The sequence below is a fragment of the Phoxinus phoxinus genome, assembly GCF_949152265.1.
Source record: "Phoxinus phoxinus genome assembly, chromosome: 10".
Taxonomy (NCBI): domain Eukaryota; kingdom Metazoa; phylum Chordata; class Actinopteri; order Cypriniformes; family Leuciscidae; genus Phoxinus; species Phoxinus phoxinus.
The window spans coordinates 27,461,108-27,473,790 of record NC_136885.1 but is presented as its reverse complement, the minus strand read 5'-3'; the positions used below and the strand labels follow the sequence as shown (position 1 = coordinate 27,473,790).

Sequence of the window (12,683 nt, the reverse complement as noted above, 5' to 3'; positions counted from 1 at the left end):
GACACCTTTGCTCACTCATTGCATTTCTTTTACATTTCCGTTGGTGATTTGCCATATGTCGCTTAATCATTTCTCCAGCTTCTCTTGATTTTTTTTTTAGGTGTTGCTGTGCATCTTGATTCAAAGTCATGTTTCTGTGTGTGAAATATTTATTTGAGGGGCAGTCGCAAAGGAGCCGGCAAAGGAAATCTCACATAAGGCGTCAGCTTCATGCGTCTGATCGATAGCACTCAAGCTGAGCGAATTTCTCATTTTATATCCATTGATTTTGACAAGTTTTCAGTCGTGCGAGTTAAATGCCATTGAAGCTGAAGTATGAACCGAGAATTGTTATTATAGACCTCATTATAAGGGTTTCTCAATCGTACGCTGTCCATCTCCGTGCCATTGACCATCAATTACACACTGGATTTGTTAATCTTCCAAGATTCACATGTCTTCTACCAATCAGGCTTTACAGCAGAAATGTGTCCTGCGATTTATTACCGAGAAGACGAATATTACTCATGCTATGACTCATGATTGACTGTCTGTGTTTCCTTTTCTGGGCTGTGCTCCACTGCCTGCAGGCTGACGCGTGCCCTTACTGGCATCGTTTTTGCATCCGAGTGTTTTCTTTCTCTTGTTCCTTCTCTTTGCTTTGTGTTTTTAGATTGTGATTATGATTATTTCATTTCAACTACATTGTGTTTGCCTCTGCTATGATCTCTCTGCTTGATTGTGTTTGTTTTTTGTGCTGTTTGAGACATTGTATCCGAGTTACCACAGCATCCCCTCGCTCACACTCAGGGCTCTCCTCTCTGCCCCGCCCACCCGTCACCGATTGGTTGAGATGCAGGTCCGCCCATCCTCTAATTTAGCCTTTCCCACAATTTAGCGCTTCCATTTGCCTGATGCAATCTTTTAGGACTCAACCCTTTCTGATTAATTCTGATGGAAGCATGCCGGTTAGATGAAATGTGCTTTAGATTAGACATTTAGATTTAGAATAGCTGTAGGTTCAGTTTGGATCCATAAATTAGTTTGTGTGTGTGTGTTTGGGAGTGTGCAAAAGTACGCTTGTATGAGAAAGTATGTGGATTTTATTGTTTGGACATTTTGGATCGGATTGGATTTTTTTTTTTTGGGGGAAAGTCAGAGTTCTGTTTGTGTCGAAGTAATAATGGGAAATATTTTTGCAATTCCGAAACTCTTATCAACATGTTTGTTTGAGTATTTTCCAGCCGCATTGCATTCTCTGCGGAAATAGATAAACTCAAGGCTGGCTGCCGTTGTTTGGTGCTGATAGATGGGAAGGGTGAATCACATTTAGAGGGAGGATTTGTATCACTTTTCCCTCCCTCTCTCACCCTTGTTCTTAAACAAAACATTTTTCATTAGCCTAACTAATTAGCACGGCTGTTAATTATGCGGAGTGCAGCCGCTGCATTTTGGGTAGTCTCTGTACACCTGTAAATGATGGCATTTTCTTCAGTTTGAGAATAACAAAGGGCATTTTGATAAATTGCAGTGGTCCACATCAAGAGCTTTCACATTCCTTTACTACATGTGGCAAGACAAAACAAAAGATGAACTGTTTCAAAAATGGAGGGTAAAATAAATGAGAACGTTGTAATGTTTGATATAGGATCATATCAGCTAGGTCTTTGAAGTTCCTCCATGAGGACTAGAAAGATGGTCTTATATTAAAAAAAATGCTGATTGCTTTTTAATATCACTGCCTCTACTGAGGTTTTATTGGTAGCATTGGCCTTTTGCTTGGAATTGAATTTCTTATATCATTCAGGGTTTAATCTACATGTCTGCCAGTAATAGAATCAACTTCCTATACGTTTGGGCAGCCATGCCAAACTGATGGCTTTATGTTTATCTTTATTTTAGTTTTTTGCAGGTGGCTATTTTGTGTGGAACAGTTTTATTACATACATTACCGTTCAAAAGTTTGGCGTCAGTAAGATTTTTTTATTTGCATACATAAATATTTCTAATTAGCAAAGAAACATTAAATTGATCAAAATTGACCAGTAAATACATTTTTTGTTTCACAATATTTCTTTTTGATTTCTGTTCTTTTGAACTTTCCATTCATCAAAGAATCCTGAAAAATGGCTGATGAAAATTCAGCTTTGCCATCACAGGAATAAATTACAATTTAAAATATATTTGAATGAAAAAAACTGTTGTTTTAAATTGTAATAATATTTCACAATATGACTGTTTTTACTGTATTTTTTTTATCAAATAAATGCATCCTTGGTGAGCATAAGAGATTTATTTCAAAACAAATTGTTTTAAATCTTACCAAGTACCAACCCCAAAATTTTCATGCCCAAATGTTGGACAATGCTAATGCAGCCTCTATTATGTGATTGGTTATTTTAACTAGATTTGTCCAAAAAGCAAATGCATTATTTTTCACATTTCATAAGCTGTCTGCAAATATTAAAATGCATATGAGATTCTCAGTAAAAAAAGCATATTTTAGAATAAAAGTAAATAGTCTCTGTCTCAACAGTGGCATTACAAACTTAAATAATGTATACTGCAGTTTATTTCATAATAATAAAAGAAACAAGAGTTCATGCATGCAGGATATTGGCAGTTATGGCTGTGGATGACTTTAATGTCTCCTAAAATGACCGTGATTCAGCTCGCGTCTGTGAATGCACGATCTCCGGCTGTCAACACGCATGAATGTTTGTGTGTATGTTTTTCAGCCAGCTTTTTCGAGTTCCCATGTCTCTCTCCAGGGACCAAAGACAGATGCAGAGTGGGACGGATAAACTGCTCGCAGCCTAAATCAAGCAAATTCCATATGGCATACTAATGCAAAAGAAGATTTTGATGTCATTGATATGACAGAATCAAAATCCTATCATGAAATATTTTACATAGACTGTCAGTGGAAATAAGTGATGGTAATCCATACATACATGCATGACATATAGAGTTGATTTTATTTTATTTTATTTTTACTTGCTAGCTCTTTGTCCCACATATTCAATCAGGCCTATTTAGAAATAAAACTATCGTGACAGCATCTTTTCCATCATTCCTGCACTCTTCCCAAAGCCTTGACAGAGATCTGCCCTGAGTGGGAGCTTGAAGGGGATTCTGTGTCTGCTAGGTCTGTGTATCAACATGTATGTAGGTGTATGTGTCTCTGTGTATGTGTGTGTGTGCGAGAGCGTGTGTGTGGTTATATATCAGCGTACATGTGTATTTCAGTGTGTTGATTTGACTTTGCAGTCAGATGACAGTGCCACTGTACAATATGACGCTCAAATGTGCCAAGTGCGGAGTTATCTCGTCGGCTGACGTTTCCACCACAGCTACCAGTAACGCCATGTTAGTCCCGCTAATTATTTACCAACTCTTTGATGCTCTGCCTTCGGTTCTATTTTTCTTTTTTTTTCTGCATATTTCTTACCTCACCCCTCTTTATTTCCTTTTCTGGTTTTCTCCCCCATTCATTTCCCTCACCCTGCTAGTGCTCCTTAGCTGTAATGTCAGAAGCGATAAACAGAGACGGAGCTTTTATGCTGTTGCACTGCTAAATCATGCAGATTGCAATAGGAGCCCATTTTGGAGCCCTGCTGTGTATGTGTGTGTGTGTGTGAGTGCAAGTGTTTGTAGTGCGCAGTTGACCAGACGGTTCCTTGCTCAAGATGGTACCATGGTAACCATAATTTCTGTCAAAGTAGCATAGGTTTAGTTATAATAAATGAGTTTATGCATTTGGCAGGCGCTTTCATCCAAAATGACTTTCAGTGCATTCAGTATGTGCATTTCCTGGGGTTCAAACCCATCGCCTTGGTGTTGCTAGCATAATGCTAAACCATTTTTGAATAAGCGCTAGATCAATATATCATCCAGCTTTAAAATTGGTAAATCTGCCAGTATTTGGTCATTTTTTTGAGAAAACCATGTCTTCTTAGGCGGTTGACATATGCGTTGGGACTTTTAGATATTTTAATACATTTTGAGTAATATTCAGTGTTGTTATTGTGAACTAAAACTTTTAAAAAGTGTTTTTGGAAATAAAAAGCTTAAATAAAATGTAATTAATGTTACCCTGGCAAATAAATAAAATAAATAAGTTGAAGTACTAAAATTACTTTGAAATAAAATAATAAAGCTAAACAGAAACAGAAAAAATATAAATGACAAAAGCACAACAAAATTATTAACTGAAACTAAAATAAAAGCTAGTTCAAAAAATGAAATAAAATACGAAAAACATTCTGATAAAATTTCACAGATGAGCTAAAATTAAACATTTTAGCACATTTATATACATCTCAGTTGGTATAATTCGAAGGAATTAACATATCGCATACTGTAGATATAGGGTATTGAAAACCTCAGATTTGTCAACCACTATTCTTCAAAAAGTACTGGAATCTTTCTGCATCTTTCTGTCTTTTTTTTTTTTTTTTTTGATGAATGGTGGCCAAGTTATCAGTTTTCGCAGTAACACTAACCGAATGGTGTTTTGGTTGGACTCTATGGTGTTTTGATGGAAGCAATGGTTGCCATGGGACCTTTTTTTTAAGGGCTAATAATAGCAGCCATGCCAAGAATGGCTTTTTTGACTGCGATACTGAAATGAGCCATGTTGGTCTGGTTTCTGTCATAAGCTTTCTGCTGGCTGTGTGTTTTACTCTATACTATGAGATAAAATAGACCAGCCATTTATTAATGTACGTGAGAATCTGTAGGATCTTTTTGTATGTGGCGGCAGCTTAGAAACAACAACAGAGGTTGAAATCGTGCAACCTGCAATACGGTGAATTGCAGCAATTTGTAAACATACCTCAGCAGACATGTAGGGTAAAAGGTTGATGGTGTTTTACAGCATTATGCATGTATTGATATATGTGCATATATGCCTGGGGATGACTACGGTTGTGTTTAGCAGTGCTTGTGAAAAGGATGTCAGGTGAAAGCTTCGTAGGGCAGAGTACTTCATAAAGATTATTATGTACATCCTTATGGAATCTGCTGATCTGTTCATAAAATAAATATATTGTAAATCCTTAATGTATACCAAAGAAAATAATGAATTGTGATTATTTCCCAGTGTAGCCACTGATCAAGAACCTTTCTATGAACAGTTCTGAAAAGAACCGTGTTTTGAAGTGTGAAGAACGTTTACAAAATCCCAAATACCTTTTTCCACTATAAATAAACTTTTGTGAAATGGAGAGTTTCAATGGACGTTGAAAGTTCTTCATGGAACCATCGATGTCGATAAAGAACCTTTATTTTTAAGAGAGTGTGAGCGTTCTTTGATGTGTGTGTGTGATTGGCAGTGTGTTTGTTGGTGAGTTTAAAAGATGCAAATGCAGTAGACTGAAGCTGATCAAGAATACATTTGTAAAATAAAAGGGAGGAATAAAATAGTAAAAATAGTAAGAAGTAGGACTTTGCTGAGCATGCTGGCCCTTTCCTTCAAATCCATGATCAGGGGAGAGTTTGTCTCTAAAGACCACTGATGTGTCTACATTCCTTCATCTTTCACCCTCTCATTTGTCTTCCTCTTTTTCATCGTCCATTGCTCCTTTTTATTGCTTCTTTTGGCTTATTTTTACCTGTTGCACCTGTTCACATATGTTTTGAACTGTGATTGAACCATGTTTTGAGCATATTGATATTATTTAGAGTATAATCAACAAAAAGGGCAACTCTAGCTCATATTGAGCACTGTATCGATCTGTGTATTCATATATTAATGCTTTTTACCGCAATACCAGACTCATGTCTTTTAAAACACTCATCAGATATCCAAGAAATCAATAATATGCGTTATAAGTATTAATTAGTTTTATAAGAAATTTCTAAATATCAACCAAAGTCACTCCGAAAGAAAGGCTTATCCTTTAGTTTTGCCCTCTTTGTCTTTTTGTATGCCAATGGTGATATAAACCTTCACTCACTGTAATTCTGCTCCTGTCCTGTAGGGCGTCGCTGTGGAGCTCCTGTGTTGTGCTTCCACTGCTGGCTCTCACTTGGATGTCGGCGGTCCTGGCCATCACTGACCGCCGCTCAGCCTTGTTTCAGATTCTTTTTGCTGTATTTGACTCTCTCGAAGGCTTTGTTATCGTGATGGTGCATTGCATCCTTCGCAGAGAGGTGCGTGAACCTTGTCCCATACCTGAATTTCAAATTTAAAGGCAGACTTCCAATTTTAGATGCAAATTAAAATGCTTAAACACAATTTTTACAATCGATTAGGTCCAAGAGGCAGTAAAGTGTCGCGTTGTTGATCGTCAAGAAGATGGAAACGGTGACTCAGGTGGATCTTTCCAGAACGGCCATGCTCAGCTGATGGTGACTTGCGACTACATTTCTGTATTTCTGCTACACATAAAACATGAAATTGGGAATTAAATCTCTCATTCTCTCTCTTTTCTCCAGACTGACTTTGAAAAGGATGTAGACATTGCTTGCCGATCAGGTGAGTCTCTCAACACACTCTCTGGTCATTTCAATTTGCTGTGATGTCCATCTGAGAGGTGCAGCCGGCTGTTTAGACAAGACAAGTGCCATTTTACAGGCCGCATAATGCATTTTCTACAAGGAGATTCAGAACACGATCTGATTGCTGGCGAGCAGCAAAATGCAGATAAATAGACTTGTCTGTTCCCTTGCCGTGCCTCAGATCTGCCGGCCTGTCCTAATTAAGTCCCTCCCGACATTTCATTATCAGATAGCAGCTTTCTTCTCTGATATCTATCGGAAATGTGATTCTGATTATTTGTCAAGACGACATTTCAAGCTAGCGTCTAGAAATAGAGACTTGTGTTGTGATATTTTTTGCTTTTTTTGAAGTGTGAAGGACTAAAAATGAAGCCTTCCATCAGCCCCCCTTCACTTGGTTACTCAAAAGATCCTTTCACATGTCTTGCTGAAGCTAAAGTTTTGGCCAAATTATTATACAAAGCATTGTAATGCGACCCTCAAAGTTCAAACAATCTCCACTTTGCTTGCTCCTGTTTTCCGTAGACCTTTTGTAAGGTAACCAATGATTACCTGAAAATTTGCATAGGCTGCATCCGAAATTGCATACTCTCTTGAGTAGGTACTTCTTTCAAAGTGCCCCTATTATGCTATTTTAAAGTTTCCTAATGTTGTTTTGGAGTCTCCTACAACAGCTTTACATGCATCAAAGGTCAAAAAAAATTATCATAATATACATTTACACATCACCACATTTTCAATGATTCTCAAACATGAATCAGATGTCAGATGAATCAATCTCTCTAAATCCCTCCTTTCCGTGAGCTACTCTGCTCTGATTGGCCAGGCAACACAGTCTGTTGTTATTGGTCTACCGTGTACAAGCGTGCGTGTCGAAAACAAAAATGCCCATTGCCATAACAACGTCAGCTCTGCGTGTCCTGAGCATAGACTGTAAAAAATGGTCCTGAGGCTTCCTACACCGTAAACTAAACACAGTAACGAACAATGACGTCGATTTTATCATATCAATCCGACTGCGAGTACTATGATGAAACATTGGAAGAACTAGTTATTCAACCCGAACCTCCATCACGACTCGAGTAGGACGTTTCTCATTGATACGCTACTCAGTTTGAGGTACATTATGAGATGTTGCAACTATAATTCCTCACCATTGGCATTAACAAGTGCATGTCCATCAATAAACCAATTATTTTGCTCCATGCTTAATCTTTCCTCAAAGTAGTGAGAACGACAGACAATCTGCATTAATAGACAGTTTTAGGTAATAGTGGCCCACAACTGATTAGCAGAAGTATTTTAGTAAAACAGTAATAATGTGAGTTAACCAGTTAGCAGGAGACCAACGCAATATAAAACTCAAAACTAAGTATTTTGAACACCATCTTTCAAGAGCAAGCGGTTTGCGAATCCTGCATTGAACTCCGAGATTTGAGAAGCAGTAGTCAGTAAAATAAAGGGAACACAGCAAAAGTTATATTATACTGCTGTGATATGAATTTTAACCACTGATTCTTCACATGCTCGTCCTTGGGCGCAATAAGTGGGCGGGCATTATGCTAATGTTTCGCCTTGACGTCACAACAAAACAGCTAACGACTCGTTTGAAAACCGATTCATTTCATTGACTCTGAGTCAACACTGACTTTTTAAAGACAATAACTTTATATACGGTGCACTTTCAGATTTACAAAAACTTTGTAAAACTTTTCAGGATGTTTTCATTCACTTTGAGCTGTTACACACTACATGAAAGGTAATTTTCACAAATCAACTATTGGGGCACTTTAAATAAGTAATCATGACCGCTAAAAAGGTATATTTCTATATAGTATGAATGTGTGTAGTATGAATGTAATCTGGACGTACTACATGCACCATGTTGTCATTATCATGTGACCTACCAGCGTCAGCTGCGTCGCTTCTCTGCCATTCACAAATCCTCTCCCGTGGCCTCATGGGATAGTAAAGTGTCAATTGTATGTGCACTTCAGAATCTCGCCAGAAGTAGTAAGGTCATCGTGCTTTTTGCCTACTCTTTTATGAGAACTGTGAATTTGGATATACTTATTTTGTCACATACTGTTTTTCGCCCTACTATGTAGTAGGAAGGAATGCAATTTCGGATGTCTCTATGTGAATGAGTGATGTAGTTTCAACTACTACACTTATACATAAGCACATGTGACACTCATGATATTCTAAATACCTGCAGAAAATCAAAGGTCTTCATGACCATCATTGCCAAAACGAATTAAAAATCTTGTTAACTTGAAGAAGTTATGATTTGAGCTGATGAAAGGGCAGTAAAATGTAGCACTGCTATCAAATCAGCATGATCCCTTTTCACTTACTAAGGCTTTTTCCCTCTGATTTGCAGGCACCCTGAAGCGTTCCTCCCAACAAGGCGAGGAGAAGGTAGCTTCACAGCAGATCACGGTACAGAAAGGCTCCAACTTCAACACCCTTCCTGCCAGCATGGCAAAGGTCCACCTGCAAAACGTTGCAGATTACGCCAGCCACACTCTCACCATGCGCCGCGACAAAGGCGGCATTGCGGGGGTCAGCACTGAACTACCCGGAGCCAAATCTATTTACATCTGTGACGGCGAGCTCTTCAAGCAGCTGGACGGAGCTCCGGGAGACAGCGGCGGTCTTGAAGGCGGCGGAGGAGGAGGGTCGGGCCAGGGTTACGTGCTCTTGCCCAACAACAACAACACCCTTAGGCCCTCGAAGGGTGGCAAGGAGGACCAAGCCACTAAGTACAACATCGGCATCGAACAGTTACCCCAGACCAGGCTCATCCACCTGGCCAACCCTGCTGGCACCGATCCCGTGCCAGGCTTCGGGCTAAAGAGCTTGCCCACCGACAGAATCAGCATTTCCTGCTCAGAGAGGGACTCCCCGGGGCAGACAGTGCAGAACATCTCCAGCGAATCCCAGATGATAAACAGTTGTGAGCAAGGGGACTCTGGGAACTCCGGCATGATGTCTAAGAGCGAGACCATCTCCACACTGTCAATGAGCTCTTTGGAGGTAAGAAACAACGATAATCATGAGATCAAACAATGCAACCCTCTACATTACGAGTAAATCACTCGCGTATAGAGTTGGGTATCGTTCAAAAATGTGGACTCGAGTTGCATGACTTGGACTTGACTTGTGACAACTCGACACAATCAATGAAGACTTGCGACTCGACTTGGACAACAATGACTTGCGACTTGACTTGGACTTGAGCCCTCTGACTTAAATACTTTATTGGCTACCTTCTAAAACCAAAGATCAGTTGTGTTCACTATAGGCTGGTCTAACATATGATCACACAGGTATGATTAGCGCTGCTTTCACGCTTTGGCTGAGCAAAGGAGGATCTCACTCAGCCAGTGCTTGTGTAACAAGTCGTATACCAAATAAAAGGGTTGTTCAACATTAAACTATTAGCGTAGCACAGATATATGTTCTCTTACCTACACTAACACTCCGACTGAGTGACTCACACTATTCCTATTGATATCATATAAATGTATGCGCAGCGTATTGTGATGAACTGTAAACTCTAGTGCATAGGCACCTACGCTATTTGCTAAGAATTCGCTTTGCTAAGAATTATCTTTTTTTCACATGCACTCAAAGAGAGAGAACCCGAGAGAGTCTTACACACCATGTAGAATATACGTACTACGTGTCAATGGGATTCTTTCTTGTTTTTTTTCCTGTCAAATTGACTGACGTTGTTTGAAATTACCGAAGCAGAAGTCACTGCCAGATCCTTTGGTAGTGGGCGGAACTAACATGCAAGCTGCAATCTTATTGGCTTGCTCTCACCTATTACGGTTTGATTTCAGACAACATGTTTAATATTCATGAGCCCTACAGCTGATTAGTTTGTTAGAATTAGTAGTATTGGTAGTAATATTGTATTAGTATTAATTTAATTTTTTTTACAGAAACACTGGACCACCCATATTTTCTCAGGCACACTTTACACATACTCAATCTGGTAAATTTTCTAGTAAATGCGATTCTTTTGCATAGAGACGTTCTGATAGATATCCTGTACCTGTTTCCTCATTGTAGACGAGCATGTTTTACTTAATTTTGTCTAAATAATGAAAACGCTCTTCACAGTTTGTGTGGAAAGATTGACAGCTTAAATGATTCAGAATCCCAGTGACATTAACATTTGATGGCTAACAGCACAAATCTGCGTGCGTCTTACAACTCCGTGGATGCTATTTTTACGGTCCTAAATCAAGACATCTTTTCATCTTCATCTTATACACTTTCTTTTCTCAGCCGTGATTATTACTGAAAACTGATGGACACTTTGGTTTCTGGTTCAGAGGAATGTGTTGTAGACCTATCTGCCTATGATGCTGTGAATTCACATCAATGTTTGTCATATCTGCCACAAGGGAACGAGTGTCCTAATTTATGTGCGGAGTGAAAAAAAAAACATGTTTGTGGAGAGTGTCTGTCATTACGTGGCTCAGAATTACATTTCAACTGACATCAGCCAATGCACATACACTCGGTTTCAATGAAAACTGCATCGGAACGCTTAATGGAATGAAAGACCTGCCGTTTTAAAAAGGAAGAAATGAAAGAAGGCTACATAAATTATGCCTCTTTGCATTTGCAATTATCCCGCTTAGAAAAGAAAGTCTCTGCAAAGGTCAGATTTTGCTCATGCTTTAAAAGGGAGCAGATGACAAGCATGGATTCCTCCTCACCTCAGGCCAAACATGCTCCCAGAATGCATTGCGGGCGCACAGCTGCAGCCACGCACAGCACAGGCAGAATGTCAGACTGCCCTCAGACGCTCTCCGACAGGCTAAAGAAAGGCCATTCGGTCACAAGCTGTTTACTGCACACTCTTGCCAGGAGCTCGGCGGAAACATGCAATATACAAGCAACACAATGCTTTCTCAAAGTCTGCCCTAAGTGCCAACATTTTACACTCATTTTTCCCCCTACTTATTGCATGTGGGTCATTCTCAAACAGTGTTGACTTTCTGACATACAGTACAACATATTTTAAAATGTTGAACATTTGAAGTTCAGTCTTTCCTATATTAATATTTTTGTATTTTTTAAAATCAGAATAATAGTTTAACTAATAACTAAATTAATTATTTATATTATTAAAAGATTGTATGTTAGTTTCATTAAATGTTCATTAAAATAAGTTAATTTGATTAAGTATTTTATATTAAAACTGTTTTGCTTTTTTTGCTGTTTAAACTGGAAACACTAAATTATATAATATAATATTATATTATATTAAAATAGATTTTATATTAATTGAATTTAAATGTTAATTGTATTTTATTTAAAAAAATTGTTTTGCTCCATGCACTAATGTTTAAAATAGAAAAAAAATAGTATAAATATATTTTTTCAACATAGATTGTTCAACGGTAAACCATTACATTTATGTATTGTAATATTATGCTATGATGTTAATTATGTTTTTTATAAAGTATTTGTTTCAAAATATCTGAAATCTTTTTAATGACTTGCATGTCTAAGGACATGTTTATCACTGTATTTCGAGAATGACCCATTTGCTGTTTTTCCCCAAGACCACTCTGGAAGGACACACAATAACATCCTTTATTCTTATTTGTCCTTTAGAGACGAAAATCACGCTATGCAGAGCTGGACTTTGAGGTCAGTGTAATGTAAATCTTTCCACAAATGACAGCAGTCTTGCGTGGTGCAGATTCCTTCATCGCTGCAGTGGTTTTAAGACCGGTTTTGTTTTGCAGAAGATCATGCATACACGGAAGCGCCACCAGGACATGTTCCAGGATTTAAACAGGAAACTGCAGCATGCAGAGAAGGACAGAGATTCTCCCCCAGTGGATGGGAAGCCTGGGAAGAGATGGAGTGTGTCGTCAGGAGGCAGCGATAAAACCAACCTTAGTGTACGAATTTACACGAATCACTCCATGTCTTACATCTCTCAATGTATTTGTCGCTAATGGGATCTGGTGGAAAAAAAGTAGTTTCTTCCCAAGATCAAAAGAAACTTTTCATTTAGGAGAATTCAGGTTATGTGACAATCATTTCTTGACAATTAATATAATATAATATAATATAATTAGTGCTGACAAATTTATTAATCATGATTAATTGTGATTAATTGCGATTAATCGCATCTAACATAAAAGTTTGTACTATATATATAT

General features: G+C 38.3%; 1 protein-coding gene across 1 annotated transcript in view; it reads left to right on the top strand.

Moving 5' to 3' along the window:
• Nucleotides 1-12,683, top strand: part of adgrb1a (adhesion G protein-coupled receptor B1a) — an 89,422-nt gene that overhangs the window by 74,519 nt on the left and 2,220 nt on the right. The window contains exons 25-31 of the mRNA XM_079625064.1: nucleotides 3,250-3,348; nucleotides 5,964-6,135; nucleotides 6,238-6,333; nucleotides 6,421-6,460; nucleotides 8,867-9,522; nucleotides 12,127-12,162; nucleotides 12,261-12,419. Coding sequence (XP_079481190.1) covers nucleotides 3,250-3,348; nucleotides 5,964-6,135; nucleotides 6,238-6,333; nucleotides 6,421-6,460; nucleotides 8,867-9,522; nucleotides 12,127-12,162; nucleotides 12,261-12,419 — 1,258 coding nt within the window. The remainder of the gene's footprint in view (nucleotides 1-3,249; nucleotides 3,349-5,963; nucleotides 6,136-6,237; nucleotides 6,334-6,420; nucleotides 6,461-8,866; nucleotides 9,523-12,126; nucleotides 12,163-12,260; nucleotides 12,420-12,683) is intronic.